Source organism: Sinohyriopsis cumingii, chromosome 1 (assembly GCF_028554795.1).
Source record: "Sinohyriopsis cumingii isolate HCF-2022 chromosome 1, ASM2855479v2, whole genome shotgun sequence".
Classification (NCBI taxonomy): domain Eukaryota; kingdom Metazoa; phylum Mollusca; class Bivalvia; order Unionida; family Unionidae; genus Sinohyriopsis; species Sinohyriopsis cumingii.
In genome coordinates, this window is record NC_142961.1 from 54,259,279 (window position 1) to 54,284,754 (window position 25,476).

The 25,476-nt window shown below is 33.6% G+C and overlaps 1 protein-coding gene across 2 annotated transcripts in view; it reads left to right on the top strand.

Annotated features, from left to right (window-relative positions):
• The window catches only part of LOC149806889 (acid sphingomyelinase-like phosphodiesterase 3b), a 43,065-nt gene extending 23,206 nt beyond the window's left edge, over nucleotides 1-19,859 (top strand). The window contains exons 4-7 of one of the 2 annotated variants that reach the window (XM_089959165.1): nucleotides 305-468; nucleotides 3,272-3,458; nucleotides 5,588-5,622; nucleotides 12,145-12,256. In XM_089959165.1, the coding sequence (XP_089815291.1) occupies nucleotides 305-468; nucleotides 3,272-3,458; nucleotides 5,588-5,613 (377 nt within the window). In that variant the 3' untranslated portion in view covers nucleotides 5,614-5,622; nucleotides 12,145-12,256. Of the gene's footprint in view, nucleotides 1-304; nucleotides 469-3,271; nucleotides 3,459-5,587; nucleotides 5,623-12,144 lie in introns of both variants that reach the window. The other variant, XM_089959157.1, reaches the window with a different exon arrangement.
• The last annotated feature ends 5,617 nt before the right edge of the window (nucleotides 19,860-25,476 follow it).

Sequence of the window (25,476 nt, forward strand, 5' to 3'; positions counted from 1 at the left end):
CCTTTCCCTAAGCAAATCTTAGGTATAATATCTAACTGAAACACCTGTCTATAAAAGACAATTTACCTGATCCTATAATTGACCTTTTTAGATACTTTTCACTGTAATGAGAACCTCTTACTGCATGCTACAAACCATGAAGTTAAAGACCCCAAATCAGTGGAAACAGTAGGATCCAATTCATGTAGTACATACAAAAATTGTATTTTTCACAATACTATGAAAATTGTTACCAGCAAAATAAATTAATTTCACAGTATATGGATGTTAATCAGTCAAAATTTTCTTCCACTTCTGGTGTCAGGTGGTTACTTCAGCATCAGTCCTCACTTTGGCTTGCGAATTATTGCCCTCAACACGAACCTGTATAGCACACTCAATACATTGACTGATCATCTTGTTGACCCTGCTGACCAGTTCCAGTGGCTAGATGGACAGTTGGATGATGCAAGAAAGAGCAAGGAAAATGTATGTTGCAAATAAACAAATTTGGGCAAGTACAGGGCAGTATTAACATGCTCAACTTTAACTGAAAATGTAGGTGTCAAAATCTCCCCACCATTCCAAAAGGAATGGAGATTTTGTAATTCTGGGGGCAATCTGAAACAAGTTGAAGCATCATCAACATACAGGACTCTAGTTCACTAATGACAGCCTGACTTAAGGAAAATTTGTCTGCTGTAAACATGCAAGAATTTTCACTAGATTTTAGTGTTTAGGAATAGAAACAGTGGGGCCCAAGGGCTCATAACGGGTCTAAAATTGGGGTAATTAGAAAACAATTGGTCACATAAAGTATTTACCTGATTATTATACTTTCAACAAAATTCAAACACATAGAAGACATATATGTTTCTTTTAGTAGATATAAAGGAAGTATTTCATGAGTGAACTGGGAAACATTGTGTGGCAAATCCATGAATGACAAAATGTTTCTTCTTTATGAGTTGATTTTCTATATATTTTATTTTTAAAAGCAAAAACTGTCAATTTGCATGGATTCATTTCTCCATTCTGTGTCACAGCAATTAACAATTGCGTTACTACATAGAATTTTCAAAAATTTACAATATTAGGACAGCAACTTTTGTATCAATATGACTTGTACAAATAATACTTAAAATTGTGCAAAGCCATAAGTGACAATACAAAATATTACTAGTGTATGAGTAGATTTTCTTTTTATTAATATATACTTTTTGAGGCAAACATGGTCAGTTTGCATGGAATTGTTTTTTTAATTCTGTTCCAATGCAATTAACAACTGCATTACTAAATCGATGAAAATAAATTCCAAAATTTACTATAATTTTAGGACAGAAAATTATCTTGGATGCATAATTCTTCAAATTGTGTATTTTGTGTTTTGTAAAATTAACAGCTTTTTATTCTTTCATGGATTAATAAAGCAAATTTTGTTGGGTTAGGAGTACTGCAGAAATATCACAGAACAGTCATATCCGACAGATTTCAGAACATAGCTTCTTTAAGCAAAAAACTGGAATGATTGTGAGTTTACTGGTATAGATTTTGGTTATATTTCAGCTTTCAAGCCATGGTAATCTTGCAGTCAAATTTGCAGACACTGCACCCAAATTTCAATTGTCACCTAATTTCAGCTGTCAACACTCATCTGATGTCTCCATCATTTTCAGATATGATTATGATTGTGTTGAGAGGTAGAATCAGTACTTAAACTATTGTATCACTATTTTTAACGAAGAGATTTCTTAAAAATATGTGTGTTTGTCCTAGAGTGTAAAAGGTACACTGTAAGGGTGACAGAATATCTAATAACAACAGTTTGTGTAAGTTCAGTCATAATTAGCAGAATTCATGTGGAGAACTAATTTTAAAAAGTTAATACTTGAAGACTTCTTTCTTTTGTTTGGAGTTTATTTTTAGGTATTTTGTTAAAGTACATCATTATTGATTAAATAACTAAATAACCCAATGCAGAAAGAGAGAAGCGCTTTTGGGATGGTCTGTTGTCCCTCAAATACCCACTTGAACACAAAAAAATTTCCCGAGTGACGTCTTTCCATGATTGTAAGTGCCCTAATTTAACTTCCCTTCGAGCGTATGGACTGTGACTGCAAGACCTTTCTTACACTGCAGTTTTTAGTTTTACTGGTCAAAGACCAGACGAGGTTATGGGATCATCTGTCATCCATATGTCTACTGTCAGAAGTTTTATTGCGATTTATCCTAAACAACGTGGAGGATGGCCATGAAGCTTCACTGACACATCCATCACATGGTCTAGTTTGTCCTAGATGAGAATGGTAATGGTCAGACATCCAGTATGGCCTCCATGTTGGCCATCTTGAAAGTATTATCACTAATCATCCTGAATGGATGGTCATATCAGCATGGAGTTTCCATTTCAGGGTTTCATTTGATGTCTGTTTGGTCCTAAATGAAACCAGTGTGATTCAGACATCCAAAATAGCTGCTACAGTCTTGGGAAAGTAATGTTGCCATGTTTCTTTTTTTACCAGAAGTCTTCTTGTGTAGTCAGTTTGGTCAAAAAATATATATGTACTGATCATGAATAGATGAAATCAGAAATGCAACTGAAATTAACTATTTGCTCTATTCTACCCACTGCAGACCCTTTTTTGTTTTAGTATACACATGTCTGTAAACAGAATCACTGAGTGATTATTGCTTGATTATGTGTAGAATTGAGGATATGCTTTTAGTTTCATGACTATCCCAATATAAATCATATTACTGGTTAATCAGTAATTTTTTTACTGTTACAGTAAGACTTCCATAATTACCTTCTTTCAGTTTCTTTCACTCTGAATACAATTATTTGGATAATAATGTTTGTGGCATTTCCTACTTTGTAAGTAAACAAATAAAACTGCTTTTAATTTAATTTTGGATCCTTTAGTTATCCTATTCTAGCAAGAAACAACATATATATGAATGAATTTTAATTTTTCCTTCAGTTTTCATTAGATACTTTTTAAAATTAGTTTAGTTCAAACCTATTTTTGTTGAGCTTTTGTTAATGGAAAGTGAGACATAGCAGTCACTTTTCCAGTGGTGGTCCAAGTTTTTCAGCAATTCTTTGATTGTGGGCTCAACACGGAGGCCCTGGCCTTGTTTCTTTTTATGCCCTACCACAAATATGGTAGCAGTGTTACCCTTGTCTGATTATCCTTCCATTTAAGTTTTGGTTTATAGGTCAGTTTCTCTGATACAGTGATATGCATTTTGCATGCTTAAACTCTAAGTGCACCAACTTAACATTTTTTAGGTGTTCCTAGTAGCACATGTTCCTCCAGGGTTCTTTGAGAAGATCCCCAGTTTTCCCTGGTTTCATGAAGATTACAACAAACGATATCTTGACCTGCTTCGGAAGCATGCTGATATTATCACTGCACAGTTTTATGGCCATGAGCATACTGACAGCTTCCGTCTATTGTATGACAGCAATAGTACTGGTAAGTTCTTTTGGGTGAATAAAACCTGGTGACTACTCATTGTCATTTTCTGTTCTTGCTGCACTTGCTAGGTACTTAAATCCAGCCCTGCTTTCTTAAAACTTCCTAACAAGAGTGTGTAGCCAGCTTAATATTATTTTTTCCCTTTTGTAAAATTTATATCAAGTAAAATATTAGATTGTTGTCAAAATGTTTAGCCTGCAGATAACCAGTTTCATTCTAAACTTTTTTTAATGCAGTTATCATGTTGTACATTACATTCAATGTTTGAACCAAGTTTTAACTCAATATTGAGATGTTTTATGAAAGTGTGTCCTAGTACTTCACCAAACATAGAAGATAAAATTGGCACTGCTGTCATTTCCACATGAATTATGAGTAAAACTATATTTCTGTCATCCGTGTACATTTGAGATAAACTTTGCCCAGGTGAGAATGCCATGTGTATATGCATAACTACATGAATGTACTCACTGACACTGTAGATTACATTAATGTGCTCACTGACACTGTAGATTACATTAATGTACTCACTGACACTGTAGATTACATTAATGTGCTCACTGACACTGTAGATTACATTAATGTGCTTATGACATCATGAAAACACATTAAGAAGAACATTTGTTCTTTCTATATTTCTCTTAGTATTTTTATTGTCAGCTTTATAACAATGACCTGCCATCTTTATTCACTATTATTCCTGGTTAGAAATGGGAGGAAAATAATTTATCATATGCAGTGGTGTGAGAAAGGGAAATTCCAGCCTCAGAATCAGAATCTGGCAGTATTTTTACTGCTTATTCTGTGTGATTTCCCAGTCCCATGCAAACACATGTATTATTTAAATCTTGACCTGTGATAGACACTGGGAATACTAATTGGCCTCCCATCAGTTCATACAGTGATACAAATATAACTATACCATTTAATTGCCTAATACTTGTGATATCTTTTGACTGTGAATTTGATTTCTTGTTGACACCATCTTTTCAACAAGTTATTCTGTTAACAATTTTCTTCTTATGACTCTTTTCTATGTCTTCATATTTTTCTCTTCTTCTCAGATGTAAGGTTGATGTACTAAGATCTCACAATGACCTTTGATGATCATGGCTGAGCACATATTTTCTTTTATTCACTTTTCATTGACGATTGACTTGGAAAAATATCAGAATTTATTACTTAGTCTTTGGTTTTAAGTAATGCAGAAATTACAGACTTAATATTGTAGAACAGATTACTTTGTTTGCATTTAATATCCCAATGCTTTGAATTTACAGAACAAACTTTATTAACTTAAAGAAATATTCTATTACTTTTTTATACAGCTAGTAAAAACATTTAAAAGTTTGTTTTTGAAGATAAATGATTAAAATCAGTATATCAAAGTCAAATTTCACCAAAAATAGAATTGTGAGGCATGCATGATTTCTGTCTGCTCCTAGCAATATGTAAACTGAATACACAAATTATTTGCAATATACATTGGTTGTATTTTTGGTTTTTTTTTTCTAATGCTGTAAAGGTTTTAAAATAAAATTTCTAATTCTCAATGCTGATTAAGATGATACCCTGAATTATCACAGATCTTTGAATGTTAAGCTTGTTTTAGCATAAACAACAAAGCTCTACATTAACCGCACATTTTGTATATTTTTCAAATTCTGAAAATAGATGCATGAAAGACCACATGTCTCCATTCTCAGCGTAATTTTACAGTGTAATGAGATACTACCTGTCCAGGGAGACCACCTTTTGTTGGCAAATGTGGTTAACAATAATTTTCTTTTACATGATCTTACAAAAATTAAGTTTCATTTGAAGAAAGAAGTTTACATATATTGTGTAACTTAAGTGTACATTTAATGCAATCTCTATTCAGCAGTTTACATGTATTGTGTAACTTAAGTGTACATTTAATGCAGTCACTATTCAGCAGTTTACAGATATCGTGTAACTTAAGTGTACATTTAATGCAATCTCTGTTCAGCAGTTTTCATGTATTGCGTAACTTAAGTGTACATTTAATGCAATCTCTATTCAGCAGTTTACATATATTGTGTAACTTAAGTGTACATTTAATGCAATCTCTATTCAGCAGAGCATAATTTTTTATCTCATTTCAGTCATTGTTTCCATCCGTCCAGTGTAGATTCATCCGGTAGGGCCTTGGATTTATTTCCATCTCATTATACAAGACTGATTAATCTCACTCAAACTATACGTTACTACTATCCATGCTGTTTTCAATCTCAATCACACAATCCATTGCTTCTCTCCATGCTGTTTTAAATCTCAATCACACAGTCCATTACTACTATTCCATGCAGTTTTCAGTCTCAATCACACTGTCCATTATTACTAACCATGCTGTTTTTATTTCTCTTATGACCTGGAGAATATCAAGCTGCTAGCATCACTTTTAAGTTACATTTAATGAAATCTTAAGAATATGGGCTTTTTCTTATCAGCTCATTTTACTCCATGGATCAAATAAATGTGTTCCACATAGTGTTTTGACTGATCAAGTTCAGAATACTATCCATTCCACTGTTACTGTGCAGCAATACAATTATATTGTAATGCAGTTGACCTTGTCTGAATAGTTAATGGTTTGCTAAAAGCATTGGAACATTCTCATTTTCTAAGAAGGTTATTGCCCTTCCATAAATTGCCTCTCCTTACAAAACTATTTTAAATTTGAAGAGTTTGGTTTCAAATAATTAAAAAAACTGCAGGTTTTACTGGGGATTAAATAGCACTGATATTTGTTTTTATCATCAAATAATTGTACTATGTAACTAGGTAACCTGCTTCCCCAGACTCAGCATTTGCTTCATCAGAGTTGATGGATCGCCTCATATACAATACAGTTATGTTATGATAGATATAAATGTATGTAACTATTGCATAACACATTAACCCCTAGAGCTTTTTGTCATTTTCACCTGAAAATCAAGTAGGAAAAACATTTTGAAAGCTATTTCTGAATAGACTTGAAAACACCAAATCCCTGGTGATCTTTCAATAGCATACTGCCTAGTTGTGTTAGAAACATCATTTTTCATTGGCTATTTGACTTGTGCATGAGCAGAAAGGTAAAAGTTGGATTTTTTTTTTTTTTTTTTTTGGTGCTAAACAGAGCCATTATTTCTGAATGGAGACCACTCCTTATTCCAAATGCCCATCTTATCCTACTTTTTGCAAAGGCTCATCTGTCTGTTTGCAGTTCATACCGGTTTGCTTTAGATCTGAGACCAAAAAGTCTAAAATCTGAACACAAAATCGGATTCCGACCACAAGCAAATTTTGGGTAGAAAAAAGTCAGGTCCAAAAATGAGGTTTTTTTATCTGTATTTTGTAGTGCAACTAGATATTCCAGATTAACTGGTATCATTGTAGAGCTACAGCTGTCAACCTTTCTATAATACCACCCACTTTAGTGTATCATGCATGACCATGACGCTACAGAGCTCAGCAGTAGGCTACTACCTCCTGCCCCATTAAGTCGTCACTAGGGGTTAATGTGATAATTCAGTTTTGAAAGCTATTGGTTTAAAACTTAGAGGAATTATGTTACATATTAGTGGTAAACCAGAGTTCTTAACATGTACCAATTGTTGTGCAGATTTTTCATATTGATTAAAAACTTACTTGTCATAGACATGACACTTAGAATGTTTTACGTGTTCAACCAAGAATTTTGCTTATCTGGATGTTTCACTATGGAATTTGCTTGTTATTGATTATACAATTAATTTTGAATTTTTTAGATGGTTCATTTAGTTGCTGGGATGCTTTAGGAGAGAAATATCCATGTCATTACCTTTTATTTCATCTTATTACATAGGAAATGTAAATTTTCAGGAAAATATGGAATTGCATTGTTTGCTTCACTTAGCTCACAATGCTGTAAATTCTAATAAGCTTATGATATGGACCTGTGTCCATTATGCATAGTCCATCTTCTGTTATGCATCTATCTACAATTACTGTTATCAACATCCTCTCAAAAACCATTGGACCCATTTCACCCAACTTAACGAAATCATCATGGCATAAAAGCCTTTTAATTTTATACAAATTATGCCAATCTGCCATCAAATATGGCCCCTGTTACTTAACAGAGAAAAAATCTTTTGGCTTCTTAAAAACTAGTAAACAGAATTTGACTAAATTTGACAGACAACATCATGGCATGAAGAAATTTCAAATTTTGACAAATGCAACTGATCCACAAGCTATGGTCACCGTTATTAACAATGTAGTATAATGCAATTGATCACCAGCTATGGTCACCATTATTAACAATATAGTATAATGCAACTGATCACCAGCTATGGTCACCATTATTAAAAACAAAGTATAATGCAACTGATCACCAGCTATGATCGCCATTATTAACAATATAGTATAATGCAACTGATCCACCAGCTATGGTCACCATTATTAACAATATAGTATAATGCAACTGATCCACCAGCTATGGTCACCATTGTTAACAATATAGTATAATGCAACTGATCACCAGCTATGGTCACCATTATTAAAAATAAAGTATAATGCAACTGATCACCAGCTATGGTCACCATTATTAACAATATAGTATAATGCAACTGATCCACCAGCTATGGTCACCATTATTAAAAATAAAGTATAATGCAACTGATCACCAGCTATGGTCACCATTATTAACAATATAGTATAATGCAACTGATCACCAGCTATGGTCACCATTATTAAAAATAAAGTATAATGCAACTGATCACCAGCTGCGGTCACCATTATTAACAATATAGTATAATGCAACTGATCCACCAGCTATGGTCACCATTATTAACAATATAGTATAATGCAACTGATCCACCAGCTATGGTCACCATTATTAACAATATAGTATAATGCAACTGATCCACCAGCTATGGTCACCATTATTAACAATATAGTATCCACCAGGTATGGTCACCATTATTAACAATATAGTATAATGCAACTGATCCACCAGCTATGGTCACCATTATTAAAAATAAAGTATAATGCAACTGATCACCAGCTATGGTTACCATTATTAACAATATAGTATCCACCGGCTATGGTCACCATTATTAACAATATAGTATAATGCAACTGGTCCACCAGCTATGGTCACCATTATTAACAATATAGTATCCACCGGCTATGGTCACCATTATTAACAATATAGTATCCACCAGGTATGATCACCATTATTAACAATATAGTATAATGCAACTGATCCACCAGCTATGGTCACCATTATTAACAATGTAGTATAATGCAACTGATCACCAGCTATGGTCACCATTATTAACAAGATAGTATAATGCAACTGATCACCAGCTATGGTCACCATTATTAGCAATATAGTATAATGCAACTAATCACCAGCTATGGTCACCACTATTAACAATATAGTATAATGCAACTGATCCACCAGTTATGGTCACCATTATTAACAATATAGTATCCACCAGCTAAGGTCACCATTATTAACAATATAGTATCCACCAGCTATAGTCACCGTTATTAACAATATAGTATCCACAAGCTATGGTCACCATCATTAACAATATAGTATAATGCAACTGATCCACCAGCTATGGTCACCATTATTAACAATGTAGTATCCACCAGCTATGGTCACCATTATTAACAATATAGTACCTCTGTCTGCATGGGTTCAAGTCTCGGATTCAGCCTATGTGGGTATGTGAGAAAGCTTGCCAGTAGCTTCTTGTGGGTCAGTGGTTCTTTCGGGGGTTTTCCCGGCTTCTTCCTCCACCATTAATACTGGCCGCCATGTATAGCCTATCGTGTGCTGAAAAATGGCGTTAAACCCTAAAACAACAACAACAACAATATAGTATCCACCAGGTATGGTCACCATTATTAACAATATAGTATCCACCAGTTATGGTCACCATTATTAACAGTGTAGTATAATGCAACTGATCACCAGCTATGGTCACCATTATTAACAATATAGTATAATGCAACTGATCACCAGCTATGGTCACCATTATTAACAATATAGTATAATGCAACTGATCCACCAGCTATGGTCACCTTTATTAACAATATAGTATCCACCAGCAATGGTCACCATTATTAACAATATAGTATCCACCAGCTATGGTCACCATTATTAACAATATAGTATCCACCAGCTATGGTCACCATTATTAACAATATAGTATAAAAACCTTGAAATAACGTCTGAAAACTGCACATCATTTGTAGAAAAAATAAGGCATCCTGTCCTGAAGCAATATCAAATGTATGTGAATTATACCAATCTTCCATCAAATATGGCAGTATTGCTATAAAAAAAAACAGAAAAACCTTGAAATGATTAACTTCTTAAAAACAGTTCAACAGAAATTAATGAAATTTGACAGAAAGTGTACTGGCATGAAAGGCTTTACATTTGTTAAAAAATGTTATCAGTCCTCAATCAAATATGGCTACCATTACTAAAAATACAAAATCTTTTAAACGACATTTTCTTAAAATACACTTTGCAGAATTGGACCAGATTTGGCAGAAATCATCAAGTCATAAAGAATTTGTGATTGGGGGTGGGATAATGCCATGTTAGCACATGATAGATCACATATGGCAGCCAGTATATTTGGTGGAGGAAGAACCAGCAACCCACATGTAGCTACTGGCAAGCTTTATCACATACCCACACTGGTCAAGACAAAGCCAATGGGGATAGAGGTGAATGATCTGTAGAGGCCAGCAGACCACTTGGTAATCTGCCATAGTCCTAGTGAGGTGGTGATGTAAGTGACAATGTAAAATAACCATAACTTATTTTTAATTATTTTTAAAAATTTTAATTATTTTGGGGTGGGTGGGTGGGATCTGAAAAGAACTTGTGAAAACTAATTAAATGAGTTTGACCATATTTAACAGAATGCATCCTGCTTGCAAGTTCTTTCAAGTTGATACAAATGATATTAATATGCCATCTAATATGGACACTGTTCTTTGTAAAACTATTGAAACCTTTAAACACTGTCTTTTAAATAATCATTCAACAAAATGTGACATTATTTGGCACAAAGTATTCCTGCATGCAGACTTTTCTGATGAGACCACCATGACTAAAATAGAAAAAAAAATCAACAACCTTTACTCAAAAATCAGTTAGCAAAATTTGACCAAACCTTACAAAGTATTCTGGCATAAAGACCTTTCAAATAGGACCTACATTATTAAAAATAAAAATAAAAATTCAACAACCTATTCTCAGAAATCAGTCAGCAGAATTTGACCAAACTTTACAAAGTATTCTGTCATGAGGAGCTTTCAAGTTTGTACCCCCATTGTCTCAGTAATGTATATAACCATTAATGATATCATGTTTTTTTAATTAAAAAAAACCTGTCTAAATTTTTCAACAAATTTAACAATGTGCCCAAGTTTGATCTGGCACTAAATAATAGAATTTAAGCAGCTTTTATTTATTCAATTATTTTTAAAAAAACACAGACTATAACAGACTTTGACACAAATAATGCGGCAAAAGGCCTTGCAGTATTGGCCAAGTTGTTTGCAGATGTGCCATCAAATATGGATTAAGATAATTAAAGAATAGAGAAACTGTGAATGCAATTGTTTTTAAAACATATGCAGTGAAAAACATTGGACGAAAATTATACAGAAAGCATCATTCTCACCCAGATTTCATACTTTTCTATTCTTGTGTTTAGCTGTTAGGCAGAGGTCAGGTAAGATGTCTCATGTCCACTTGGGCCTCTTGTTAATCTGCACATTTATTAATGTTAATAGTTTGTACAATAACATTTGTACCCCTCTGGTTCATTAAATAGTGTAATTGCTTTTCATTATGAAGCATATTGATTTAAACTCAGTCTATTCAAACCATAGTGGACTGTACAAAGATACAATCCAAAATGGTACTTATCATGTATCCTAAAGTCTGTATAGCCTCTGTTTAATCAACTCCAGTTATTGGAAGTAATTGGAATAATGGTCATTTATTTTAAGATTTTAGGATATTATCTTCAAATGAACACTTTGAAGAATTTTTGTGCATGTGAATATTTTTAACACAAGGAACATCAACATCACAAAAATGTTCATGCTTCTAACAGTTTGTGCTGTATTTTAACACTGTAAAATCTATTGTTGAATCAGTTGAATAACCCATTACATTTTGTATATATGTAATAGATCTTGGTTTACCTAAAGTTATAAACCAATTCCATGTCCACAGTCTTCATTGACTTGATAATTTTGCATATACACTGCATTTCTAGTTCTAAATTATTCAGCCGTTTCCATCTTCCCGGTAAGTTTTAATAATTTAGCCTGCTGTTTTTCATGAAATATAAGGTAATTAATTTAGATAAATAGGCTCAGATGGCATTGTTTTAACTGGTTTCTTCCTTTCATTTATCAGGTATCACTCCAGCTACATCGTGTTTGAATTAATGTTCAGTTTACACACAGGAAAATACCTTGTTGGTAACTATTTGTTTATAAGGTAATTCCATTCTAACTGGACATGGTTTGAGACAACTATTTTAAAATTGCCACTCACTGCATATAACTAATCCTTGTGTATTGGGAGGACTATGTTAGTTTGGTTGTAAAGTACTTGAAATGCTGAATCATCTTTTTCCCTCGACAGAAAAACCAGTAGGATGTCTGCTGTTAAGTCCATCTGTGACCCCATGGAGGAGCACACTTCCAGGTGTAGGAGCCAACAATCCCTCAATAAGGCTTTTTGAATATGACCTTGAAACTGGGATTATCCAGCGATATAAGCAGTTCTACCTTAACCTCACAGCTGCCAATATTGACGGAAATGCCACATGGCTGCAAGAATATGATACAAGGGAAGATTATGCTCTGGATAAAATCACACCATATGACATGCAACAGTTATTGAATTCTTTTTACAACATTAAAAATGGCATTTTTCAAAAGTATCTTATCTTTAATAGTGTTAGTCAAGAAATGACTCCTGCATGTAATAGTTCATGTTTCCAGCAGAATATTTGTGCAATAACTAAGTTAGTTGTTGATGAATATGAGAATTGTATAGCAGGAGGTAAAACCACAAGTAACCCTACCAGTACTGACAATCCAGATTCCACAACAAAAAGACATCATGACCATGACAATGATTTTTCAAAGTTAATGTATTATGTTTTTGGTGCCATTGCATTAGTCATATTTGTTATATTTCTTATAATCGGATTCTTATGCATATCTCGAAGACGGAAAGTTGTACCACCTAGGTATGCCAAATTTGGTTCCTTGTCCGTTAACTGATCTAATAAAAACCTTCAATTTGAGATTAAAATACTATAAATTACCAAATTATAACAAGCTTCAACATAGGATTTTAAAACCAACTGGTTAGACCTATGCAGGCGTGATGCCAGGTCCTTATATGAAAACAATCAGGCAGGTGCTAATAGATTTGTCTACTCACTTCTAACCACAGAGAAAATGACGTGGCTTAGTTAATCATCCTGCTATACCTAACCAAGTCTTTAATGCTTTTGTAAATATATTTAAAAAAACAATATGGGAAAACAGCCTTGATTAATATAATCCATTTGGCTCCATTATCATATAATACAGTGCTGTTAGACAGGATTATTATAATCCATCTGGCTCCATTATCATGTAATACAGTGCTGTTATACAGGATTATTATAATCCATCTGGCTCCATTATCATGTAATACAGTGCTGTTAGACAGAATTATTATAATCCATCTGGCTCCATTATCATGTAATACAGTGCTGTTAGACAGGATTATTATAATCCATCTGGCTCCATTATCATGTAATACAGTGCTGTTAGACAGGATTATTATAATCCATCTGGCTCCATTATCATGTAATACAGTGCTGTTAGACAGGATTATTATAATCCATCTGGCTTCATTATCATGTAATACAGTGCTGTTAGACAGGATTAATATAATCCATCTGTCTCCATTATCATGTAATACAGTGCTGTTAGACAGGATTATTATAATCCATGTGGCTCCATTATCATGTAATACAGTGCTGTTAGACAGGATTATTATAATCCATCTGCCTCCATTATCATGTAATACAGTGCTGTTAGACAGGATTAATATAATCCATCTTGCTCCATTATAATGTAATGCTGGAAATATCCTAAATCTTCTACTCATCCAGACTTTCAAGAAATTACATGAAAATCAAGTTGCAGAGAATTTCATTTACAAGCAAATTTTGGTTTTGTGCTGCAAGGAAAGGGATGGGGTTTTTTTTTAATGCCTGCCAATAACATCATTACCTAAGAAAAACATTTGCACAGTATCTGTCATGCTGATCTCTTTTATTCAGACAAAATAAGGAAGATAAAACAAATTGAAATTTCATAAAATGATTTTCATGAAGGATGCGTCAGCTGTGAATAAACTTATTTTCCTTTGTAATTTAATGGTGTCATCTTTCATCATATTAATTCCATGTTATAAACATGGCATACAAATTATGTCACACTAATTAACACCTTGCAACATTATTTAGTGTGTCCAAGTCTTGGTAGTTATGACACTAATTAAATAATTACAATATGCAAGCAGCTCATGGCATAGATTGTTCATTTTTTACATACAAATGGAGGCAGGAGGATGGTTTGAAGTTTGTGTATGTGTGTGTTGGGGGGAGGGGTAGTAATTCAAGGTAGTATGTATACACATAATAACACAAACTATATTATAGCTACTACAAGTAAAACCTATTTGCCTTAGCCAACAACAAACAACCTATAGTATTCTCACGCCTTCCAATTGTTTGTACCCCCTACCAATTTTAAAAGTGAAAAGTTTAAAGGAAATAAGTTATAGGTAGGTGCAGTACTTGATTTTCAGTTGGCCAATGAGAAGGCAGTATTCCATTCACCTCATTGGACCTGCATGTTAAATGGGCATGATCATAGCCTTGTTGAGTAGCATCATGGGAAAATGGTCTGGCATTCTTTAAAGGTATGATAGAAAGCCAATCTTTGGATGGGCATACAGAGTGAAGTGTTCATGAGTTAAACATCAGTACCAGATTTATTATGCTATGCAAAATGTAGCTTGAAATATCAGTTTTGATTTTATGTAGGCTACACAAGAGAACTTTGTCTTCCCATGTAGTTTTTTACGACTGATAGGTAAATTGTAAATAATTTTACAAGCCCCTGTGTCCTTTTCTGGTTTCCTGAACAGTCCATTGCAGTCAAAACTTTATCATCTGCATCCATTATATGCAATGTCTAGTTGTAATATTTCTATTAAAAAAACTTAGCAACTAAAAAGGAGGAATTCTTGTCCACATTTGTTCAAAGATATGTAACTCCAATATTTACAGAATTATTGAGATTATCTAACACTGTGAATGATCACATCTGTTACTTGAAAACATAGACTCACCCATGTAAATATGGTGACTGGTTACTAAAGAAACTCCTGTTTGATTTGAAATGCCATCAAGTTAACAGTGTTTTTGTGGGGAGGTGTACTAAGCAAAAGTGTACATATGCATGGGGGGGGGGGTAGAAAAAAGTACACCATTGAATGGTGATGTGTGAAAATTGCTGACTCATGGGATAGGCACTAAATGGACTGCCCCTAATTGAATACATTTCTTACTCATGTTTTCAAAATGTAAGGCATATCGAAGTTAAACATATATGATGTCTAAGGAAAAAAAACAGACACTTCATAATGTAGATCTATGTACAGCAGGTTCCACTAGCTGAATTTCTACATGGTTTGACTCAGTCTTAGAAATTGCCAAAATTAAACAATTGAGAAATTTCCCTTGATATGTGTATGGTAGGTCAGGTTGTGATTACTGTCAGATGTGTTGTGATAGCTTAAAATATATTATTACACTTCTAGATAGGAGAAAGTTGTGTGACCAATACACCATTTGAGTATTCTTTTTGAGAACATTTTCATTGTATCTTGTTTCATGTAAGAAAGCTACACTGATTGCATAATTTTTTCAGTAATTGAATATTTTTCTTTTCAAGGAAAGAAATGAGTGTTTCTTTGACAATATTGTGCAGTTGATTTTCTGAAGTTTATTTTATTATTGTTACTAAGGTGAATAGATACCACTATTATATGCCCACAAATATAAAATAAACTGTGTGTGCTTGTTGTTTTCCCAAACTCCCTATTTGACACAATATGAGATACAATATGTTAGCATTTTTTATGAATTTAATTTTTTGTCAGATAAAGGAAACTAAGCTTTGTTATCTTTTCCATAGAATGTACTCTTGTGTATTTTAAGAAAAAGAGAAAAGAAAACTAGTTTATTCTTTCTTCATCAAAATTGTTTACTTTTTTTATAAGACTCGGACATTATTTGTGAAAGAGGCAAACTTATTAATATTTTTGCCACATGAAGAGGTTTGTTATTCTGAGATGTAACATCAAGAAATTGTGTTGAATTTGATATAAATTTCATTGGGTTATAAAATTTGTAGAATATAATCTGGTGAAACATTGTTTTAGAAAAGACTATTTATACTGATCTCTCAGATATTATATTCCAAAATAGAATTTTTATTTCCTTGAATATGACATTCTAAACTCTCAAGGCCAGTTTATAGGCTTGATGGAAAATGCAAGAGAAAAAACTTTTTAATGTAGCTTCTGTTAGTATGTTATTTTAATTGATATGTTACATTTGCTGCAGAATTGGCCTGAACACTTGTTTATGGATTATTTTACCGACAGAACTGAGAAACATATCCATGGCTTGAATTTCCATTTGTACAAATAATGTATATTTCCAGATTATTTTGTAATGTAAGCAGATAATTATATAAAAATAAATATGAGCAACACACAACTTATTAGACAGAACCACAAAACATTCTGTATTAAAGATATTCAGATCAATGTAAAAACTTTCCATAGATTGCCCAGTATAGCTACTACTTTGCCACTGTTTTGTAAACAATTTAATAAGCATATATAAATAAGATAATATATATTGTGATTTTATTTCTTTTCATGGGTATTATTCAGGGATTTTCAAAATGTAATATACTCGTCAGTACAGTGTCTTTATGGTAATTCTCTTTGTAAAATCAAAGTGTACAGCAAAGCGCAAAATGGTGTGATGTCATTTATATGATATCTTGTTTTACTTTTTATAGCAGTATGAACTCAGGAAGAGATAGGATGTAAATTTACATGGTTGGTTGTGACTTCCTACTCCTATTAGATAACGAAAACCACTTTCAATATTTGTAATGACAGTCCCTTGAAAGAACGTTACATTATGATAAAGCCACAGAAATATTTATTGTTGTAGCAATGTTGTCCGTTTAAAGTGGAAATTCTGTTAGATGCTTGGCAGTGTGTACAGCAGTATAGATGCAATCACTGGAGTATGGCAGTGTGTACAGCAGTATAGATGCAATCACTGGAGTATGGCTGTGTGTACAGCAGTATAGATGCAATCACTGGAGTATGGCTGTGTATACCTTAATCTGCTTTGTTGTTGGAAGTATAAAGCCAGGATTAGGGAGCAATAATACTTGGAGTGAAGTGTGCATGAGTTAAACATCAGTACCAGATTTATTATGCTATGCAAAATGTAGCTTGAAATATCAGTTTTGATTTTATGTAGGCTACACAAGAGAACTTTGTCTTCCCATGTAGTTTTTTACGACTGATAGGTAAATTGTAAATAATTTTACAAGCCTCTGTGTCCTTTTCTGGTTTCCTGAACAGTCCATTGCAGTCAAAACTTTATCATCTGCATCCATTATATGCAATGTCTAGTTGTAATATTTCTATTAAAAAAACTTAGCAAATAAAAAGGAGGAATTCTTGTCCACATTTGTTCAAAGATATGTAACTCCAATATTTACAGAATTATTGAGATTATCTAACACTGTGAATGATCACATCTGTTACTTGAAAACATAGACTCACCCATGTAAATATGGTGACTGGTTACTAAAGAAACTCCTGTTTGATTTGAAATGCCATCAAGTTAACAGTGTTTTTGTGGGGAGGTGTACTAAGCAAAAGTGTACATATGCATGGGGGGGGGGGTAGAAAAAAGTACACCATTGAATGGTGATGTGTGAAAATTGCTGACTCATGGGATAGGCACTAAATGGACTGCCCCTAATTGAATACATTTCTTACTCGTGTTTTCAAAATGTAAGGCATATCGAAGTTAAACATATATGATGTCTAAGGAAAAAAAACAGAAATTGTGTTGAATTTGATATAAATTTCATTGGGTTATAAAATTTGTAGAATATAATCTGGTGAAACATTGTTTTAGAAAAGACTATTTATACTGATCTCTCAGATATTATATTCCAAAATAGAATTTTTATTTCCTTGAATATGACATTCTAAACTCTCAAGGCCAGTTTATAGGCTTGATGGAAAATGCAAGAGAAAAATCTTACTAACGTAGCTTCTGTTAGTATGTTATTTTAATTGATATGTTACATTTGCTGCAGAATTGGCCTGAACACTTGTTTATGGATTATTTTACCGACAGAACTGAGAAACATATCCATGGCTTGAATTTCCATTTGTACAAATAATGTATATTTCCAGATTATTTTGTAATGTAAGCAGATAATTATATAAAAATAAATATGAGCAACACACAACTTATTAGACAGAACCACAAAACATTCTGTATTAAAGATATTCAGATCAATGTAAAAACTTTCCATAGATTGCCCAGTATAGCTACTACTTTGCCACTGTTTTGTAAACAATTTAATAAGCATATATAAATAAGATAATATATATTGTGATTTTATTTCTTTTCATGGGTATTATTCAGGGATTTTCAAAATGTAATATACTCGTCAGTACAGTGTCTTTATGGTAATTCTCTTTGTAAAATCAAAGTGTACAGCAAAGCGCAAAATGGTGTGATATCATTTATATGATATCTTGTTTTACTTTTTATAGCAGTATGAACTCAGGAAGAGATAGGATGTAAATTTACATGGTTGGTTGTGACTTCCTACTCCTATTAGATAACGAAAACCACTTTCAATATTTGTAATGACAGTCCCTTGAAAGAACGTTACATTATGATAAAGCCACAAAAATATTTATTGTTGTAGCAATGTTGTCCGTTTAAAGTGGAAATTCTGTTAGATGCTTGGCAGTGTGTACAGCAGTATAGATGCAATCACTGGAGTATGGCAGTGTGTACAGCAGTATAGATGCAATCACTGGAGTATGGCTGTGTATACCTTAATCTGCTTTCTTGTTGAAAGTATAAAGCCAGGATTAGGGAGCAATAATGACTGATACTTGGGGCGGTATGACACCTGTCCTATGAAGATTTATTATCTTATGTTTGTTTTGTGAACAAATGGTTTAAAATTATTTAGTTTTACAGTACTGAAGTTCAGTATAAGAAAAAGAATAAGATTTGCATTGAATATCTGACAGGAGATGTATGCCGTTGGTCAAGATATCATTGGTTTCCAGAATCTTGTATATATCTTCAGTTCAAAGTTGATTATATGGACTAAGCAGAAGGAGACATTGACAGCCTTTAGAAAATTGGTGTACAAATAATCAGTTGCATCCCATTATAACATACACAGATCTGATGGCACACTATTTCATACCATGGGCTGCAGGAGGCCATTTTGGGTCTATTCTATACCCTGAGTCAGCAGGAGGCCATTTTGGGTCTATTCTACATCCCTGAGTCTGCAGGCGGCTCATTGGTTTTACCTAAGCTGAACAGAAAAGTACCTTTGCAGGTCCACATATATAAAATAAATTACATTCTTATTGTTTTCCCAGACTTCATCTAATTTTAATATAATTTTCATGCCATTTCAATGTTTGGCATGTTGAAGGTCAGCTAATACCTTGTATATACATTTCTAGAACTTGTATACTTACATTACAAAATTGTTTACAATTACATGTATTCATAGCTCTAATTACTTTTTAGTTCATGCCCTTATGCAATTATAAATGATATTTTTGTGTATGCTTGTTAAGAAACACTTTTGTGTATTAGAAATATAGGGTACCAATATTTCATTTCCAATTTTTGTTATTTTTTCAGCATATGAATTTACCTTGATAAGTTATAAAATCAAATAATGGCAGAGTATGATATTGCACAGTGGCAGTATAATTATTGACCATAAGTTAGCATTCATGTATCTCTGGGTTTCTTTTTAGTTTAAAATATTTAATTGAATGATTTATATAATACAATTAATATTTGCTGAATGTCTTATAATTAGGATCATATTTTAAGGAATTTTTCATATTGTGTTGATTTTGTTATTTTAAGTCATTACATTATTTTAAGTAAAAGCATACAAAACATATTTCTCATATTTCTGAGTTGTGTTGTTGAGATTACTTTAGACATGTTATTAAACTTTAACTTCTTATTCCTTCCCAAAATAAAATCAAAAAATATGTCTTTTTAATATCTGAATTTTTTTAGCATTGCTGCCAAAAAAAATGTTGCTGCTCTTTCCCCATAAGTCTCATGACCTTGACCTTTTGACCTCATGACAGTCTCATCTTTGTTCATAGCACATTTTTAAGATGGCACACTATTTCCAGTCTTATAAAAATGTGACTGATGAGCAATAACCTTGAAAAAATCCAAGAGAGAGAGAGGAAGAATCAGTCTAGTGTACAAATAATGCTGAAAAACAAACCATTAAGCACAAGGATTGACTATAGTAAGAGATTGGTTTGGTTTAATGTTTTATGGTACAGCATAACAAGTACCAGGTTGGCTGTTCAGTACTGATTGAAGACAAAAGAATAAATACTGAATAATGTTGTAATCATTCTTTTAATTCTGGAACATTTGTAAATTTCTCCATAAATCTTTCTACACTGTGATCATGTGACCCTCATCCGGGAATCTGTTTTGCGTCTCGAGTTACTGTATAATCTTTGTTTATAGAGATTTTTGTCAGTTTGGGCTTAAAAGACTTGATGTCAAGGTGTTCATTTGTTTGTGACCAGTTTGGGAATTACATTTTAATTTTTGTTCAGATTATTTGGATCTAAAAGGTTAATTCTGTTTTTTTTGGAAATATTTGTTTACTCATACAGAATTATTGGACAAAGACATTTATTTAAATTTTATTCTGAAATTCAAAACACAGAACTATAGATGATACAACACCATACTGACTACAGTATACGTCATTGCCTTCCATTTTGGATTCTTCATCGGGACTCAAACTTGAATTCATTAGAACATTTCATTATCAGCACTTCTAAATTTAATTCGTGGATTATTCTTGGATTAGTTTTGGATTTGATTCTTAAAACCATAAGTTTCATTTTTACAGCATTTTCCCAGGGAAATAAATTATTTGTTAAATTTTTCAAAGCTTGTTGTTTTCACAGCTTTCTTTTGTTACTGTTTATTAGAGCCTAAACAAGTAACATAAGTATACTCAATAAAAAAAAGTTGCTTGATAGTCAAATACCTCTCTGTATAATTCATACTTTAGTTAATGGGAATGGCTAACAGTTGTACTGATTGCATTGGGGAACTCAAGTATCCACTTCTTCCATGTAACCATTGGAGTGAGGCAGGAAGGTGTTTCACCCCCTTCATTATAAAACAAAGACACATTAAATCATAAGCGGGATCAGTGTAACATGGAGTTTCATTTGATACTAAATGTGTTATTTCTTAACAATTTTAGTTTTGCTGATGATATGTCATTGATAAATCCTTCTATCACAGGTTTAAGGAAATTATTAAAGATATGTTTACAATATGCATTTGAGAATATCATCTATAATGCACAAAAATTGGTATCCATGATCTTTTAGTTTCTTTCAGATTTCTATCTTCTCCCTTTGTACATCTTAATGGCCATGCTTTTTTCATTTGTCAGCAGTTATACCTATTTGGGTCGTGTTTTAAAATCCAATCAGTCAAATGATGCAACTTTCTCATATCACTGGTAAAAAGTCACGTTCAGAGATATTTTCTCCAAGCATACCTTGTCTAGATGTTGATTAAGTGCCAGACAAGTCGTTAGTGCCATGTCAAAGTTAGTCAGAAACATTGTGTCAATTTATTCTTTACTTGACTTCACACATCAGGCCGAAAAAGCCAGTAACAATCATTGTTGCCTTTCTACACACTCCCTCACTTTCGATCTCCACTTCTGTTAGGGTGTCGAATTGAGGTAAGAAAACAAGAGGCAGAAGAGTTGCCCTTTAACTCTCGGTGTAATATCCTATCCCTACACAACCATGTTTGGAAACGTAGAAGAAAAGAGACGATTGTCACAGAGAATTCAATGAGGCAGTTCCAACAAAAGCAGGGAGGTTTTTTTTATCCTGGCCAAGCAAATTGTATTTCAGTGATACACCTGTTACAGTCCCAGCTTGCTGCTGGACCTGCGATAGTCATTGGCTATGGTTACTTTATGAGAAGACTCTTCATATCGATCTCTTGGAAATGAAAGCCATGATTAATGCCTTCTACACATACATGGAACATATCCATGAAACACAGTCCTATTAATATCAAAAAATTCATTTGTGGTGGCATACCTCTGCAAGTAAGTGGTGTTGGTATTAGTATTGGGAGTGGGGCAGTCACCAGACATTCGCCTTATGGAAGTGGAATGCCTTCATGGGTACGCCCAATATCAGGTAATATTTAAGTCTGACAAATTCATGTCTGGCTCAATGCCCTGGACAACTCGCTATGAAGGGAGGATAATTTCTTCATACAGAGTTGTCTCGGCAGGAACTTTCCACTAGGTCTGTGCCTTATGGGGCGATAAGATGCTTGACTATCTTTTTCATATTTCCACAACCAAATAGCATGGGATGTACAAACTCTTTTTAATCAGCTGGGAGGTAATGTGGGCGTACACCTTTCCTACATTGGTTTTGATTGTAAAAACATTTGAGAAATGAGTGGCAGAGACTGAATAGGAAGGTGAAACTAAATAAGATATTACACGAGTTTATGACTGCCAGTTGTTCTTGCATACACAAATGGCAGTCTTAACGAAGCCATTCTAGCGGGTATGATGACCAAGGGCATAACCTGTCCACTAGAAGTTACTATTGATAGATCGTCCTTCCTGGAGTCCTAATAGTGGTATTTGAAAAACTGCAGAGTCACAAACTTATGTTAACTGGCAGATGCATCTGTCGAACATGTCATTCATGTCAGAAGACCCTTTGACAGTAATCAATGTTACTTTTAATCAGTATAGAGAGATTTAAATCAAGCCTGGTATCAGGAAAAAATGCTTGAAACATTCTTGTCTTATCATAAGATTATTGTAAGATTATTCTTTTCCAGTCCACCATAGCTTGAATGACTTTCTAGAGCATGCCTGCTAACAAGGCAGACATAGCCCGCTTCTTCTCAAATCATCTGATCGCAAATGCTTCTACAGACAAAACACAACAAGTTGCTGGTGGAGAGAGACGAAGACAAAATAGAGACATCTAACCCAGATTTGAACATTTTACAGCTACAGGCCATCCACACGAAGGCAGATACAATGCTTGCCCTGCATTGTATGCACACTGGTGCAGAGAGTTGTTGTATTAATACATTTCCACAAAATAAGGTGCAAGATGTCGATGAAGGCAGGCACATGCAAATGTCATAAATATATTCCAGTGCATGAAATCAGGTAGAAACTTTCCTTCAGAGCCTGTCTTTGAACCCCTCCAACCTTTCGATTCAAAAATAGGATGCGATTTTATATCCTACTTTGCTGGCCATACCAAGAAGACTATGGAAGTATTCAGGACAAACAGTCACCTCCTCAAAGACCATGAGAAAGGAGAACTTGCACGTGACTCAATGATGGATGCAGAGAAGCTTGTGTGCAAGTTGTTGAGTGTGCCAGAAGGAAGCATCTTTCACAATTCACACTTCAAACTGTTTTGCAAACGCATATTGCCAGAAGTAGTGCCTCCAATGACTTATATGCTGTGCTTTCATCTTCAATAAATATACTACCCAAAACTGGTATGTCACCAATCCACATCCTTTACCATGATTACCTGCATCCATGAACTGGAAGATGAACAGCTGTTACCACCAAAATTTTGCATCATTTGCTCCAGTTTGAGTCGTACATATTTTTCATGAAAATGCACGAAGGGATGTGTGATGCACTGAGAGAAAGCTGCATAATTATATATATATATATATATATATATATATATATATATATATATATATATATATATATATATATATATATATATATATATATATATATGTATGTATATATATATATTAGAACTGGGTACTACAAAATATTTTGTTCCGCAGTATTTCTGAACATACCACGAAACATAATACCGCAATTATATTGGTGACCAACAATTAAATCTTCTAGGGTAGCGGCCTGCTATTGTTTTGTTTAACTTAAGTCTGTCAGTAGCTAGAAAAAGTATCCTGCTCTGATTTAGAGCACATTAAGACCACATTATATCCATGATATTATTTGAAAAACATTACTGTAGTTATCTTGAGATAAAAGAAAATATTTCAGGTCAAAAGAAAATCACTGCCACCTCCTGAAAATTAAATGGTCAGTACCTTACAATAGAATGAATGTGTTATGTGTATATTAATTGTTGTACTAGTTTCAATCTAAAATGCTCTAACTATGGCTGGATGACCAAGTTTACAAAGTAGCTGACGCTGTGAAAGACATCGTGCCGACATTTTTGAGCCTACTGATGATAAAAATAAGTCGAGGGATAAGAAGCATTTTGACATTTTTAGCTTGATATACGTCGCCTCCTATCCATTATGACTTTTATTCCCATTATCATACAGCCACATACTGTACGCAACCTGTGGATTTAATAATCTACGAAAGTGAAGTGGCCAAATGCAGACACGTCTTTGAGGCTGTATACGGTATTATTTTACACAGAAGAAACAGATACTGGCTCGATTGATATATAGCAACATAAACTCACTGGTGCATTTACACGAGTCAGATTTCCATATTAATTGAATCAGTAATCAGCTTATTTATCTTAAAATAAGCTATTTAGATTTAATCGAGCAATATCTTAATATCTGGTGTCCTTTAAACTCCAACCAAAATAACGCAAGCTTGTCTTCATATGGAAAGAAAACTGAATTTTTGTTTGTTAATATTAAAAAAAATACTTGGATTATTTACTGGAGGTTATGCTTACAAATATCTGGTAGACCTAAAATTACTATTTTATGATTCTGCATGCTTACCCTACAAGGGATCATGTATGGATGTGCATAATATAAAACAGTAATTTAAAATGGCGTATATTTTCTATATTTGTTATGGGGTGGGTGCGTGTGCATATCTGTCAATATATGTCAACTTTACATACAAGGTTTTTCATTTACTTTATTAACAAGGCAATAGCTCAATTGGTAACAGTGCCATGCTATCAAGTACAACATTGCCATTTCTTGCCTAACTACCAGAGCAAAGAAAATCTTTAATAACAGGGGAGACATCTCCATCAGAGTTGGTGAAATATGAAAGTGAATCTGGTGATGTAAGGTTGATGTCAGTTACAGATACATAGCACACGTAAAATCTTTGAGATGTATCTTAATTCCAGTGACCTTTGGGCTTCTAACATTTCATTTGGCAATCCAGGGACTCGGGTACATATATCAGCTTGATTTCCTCACATTACTTCGCATGACCGGGAATGGCATGGGATGCATTGTTGTCAAAGAGCCAAATCTAGTTGGAATTGCTAACCTATATTGACCATTATCTGTTTATTGTGCGCTCACTTCGTGGTTGGATTTCTATGGCAAGTCATCGATATGCGTGCGCGAACAACCCAAACATAGATGGACATTATCCCGGTGCCCCTAGCAGTTGCATTTTTATATTGATCCCAGTAACCTTTATGACTTGTCAATGACACAGTCATTACCTGTCGGGGGATTTCAGTTGATTG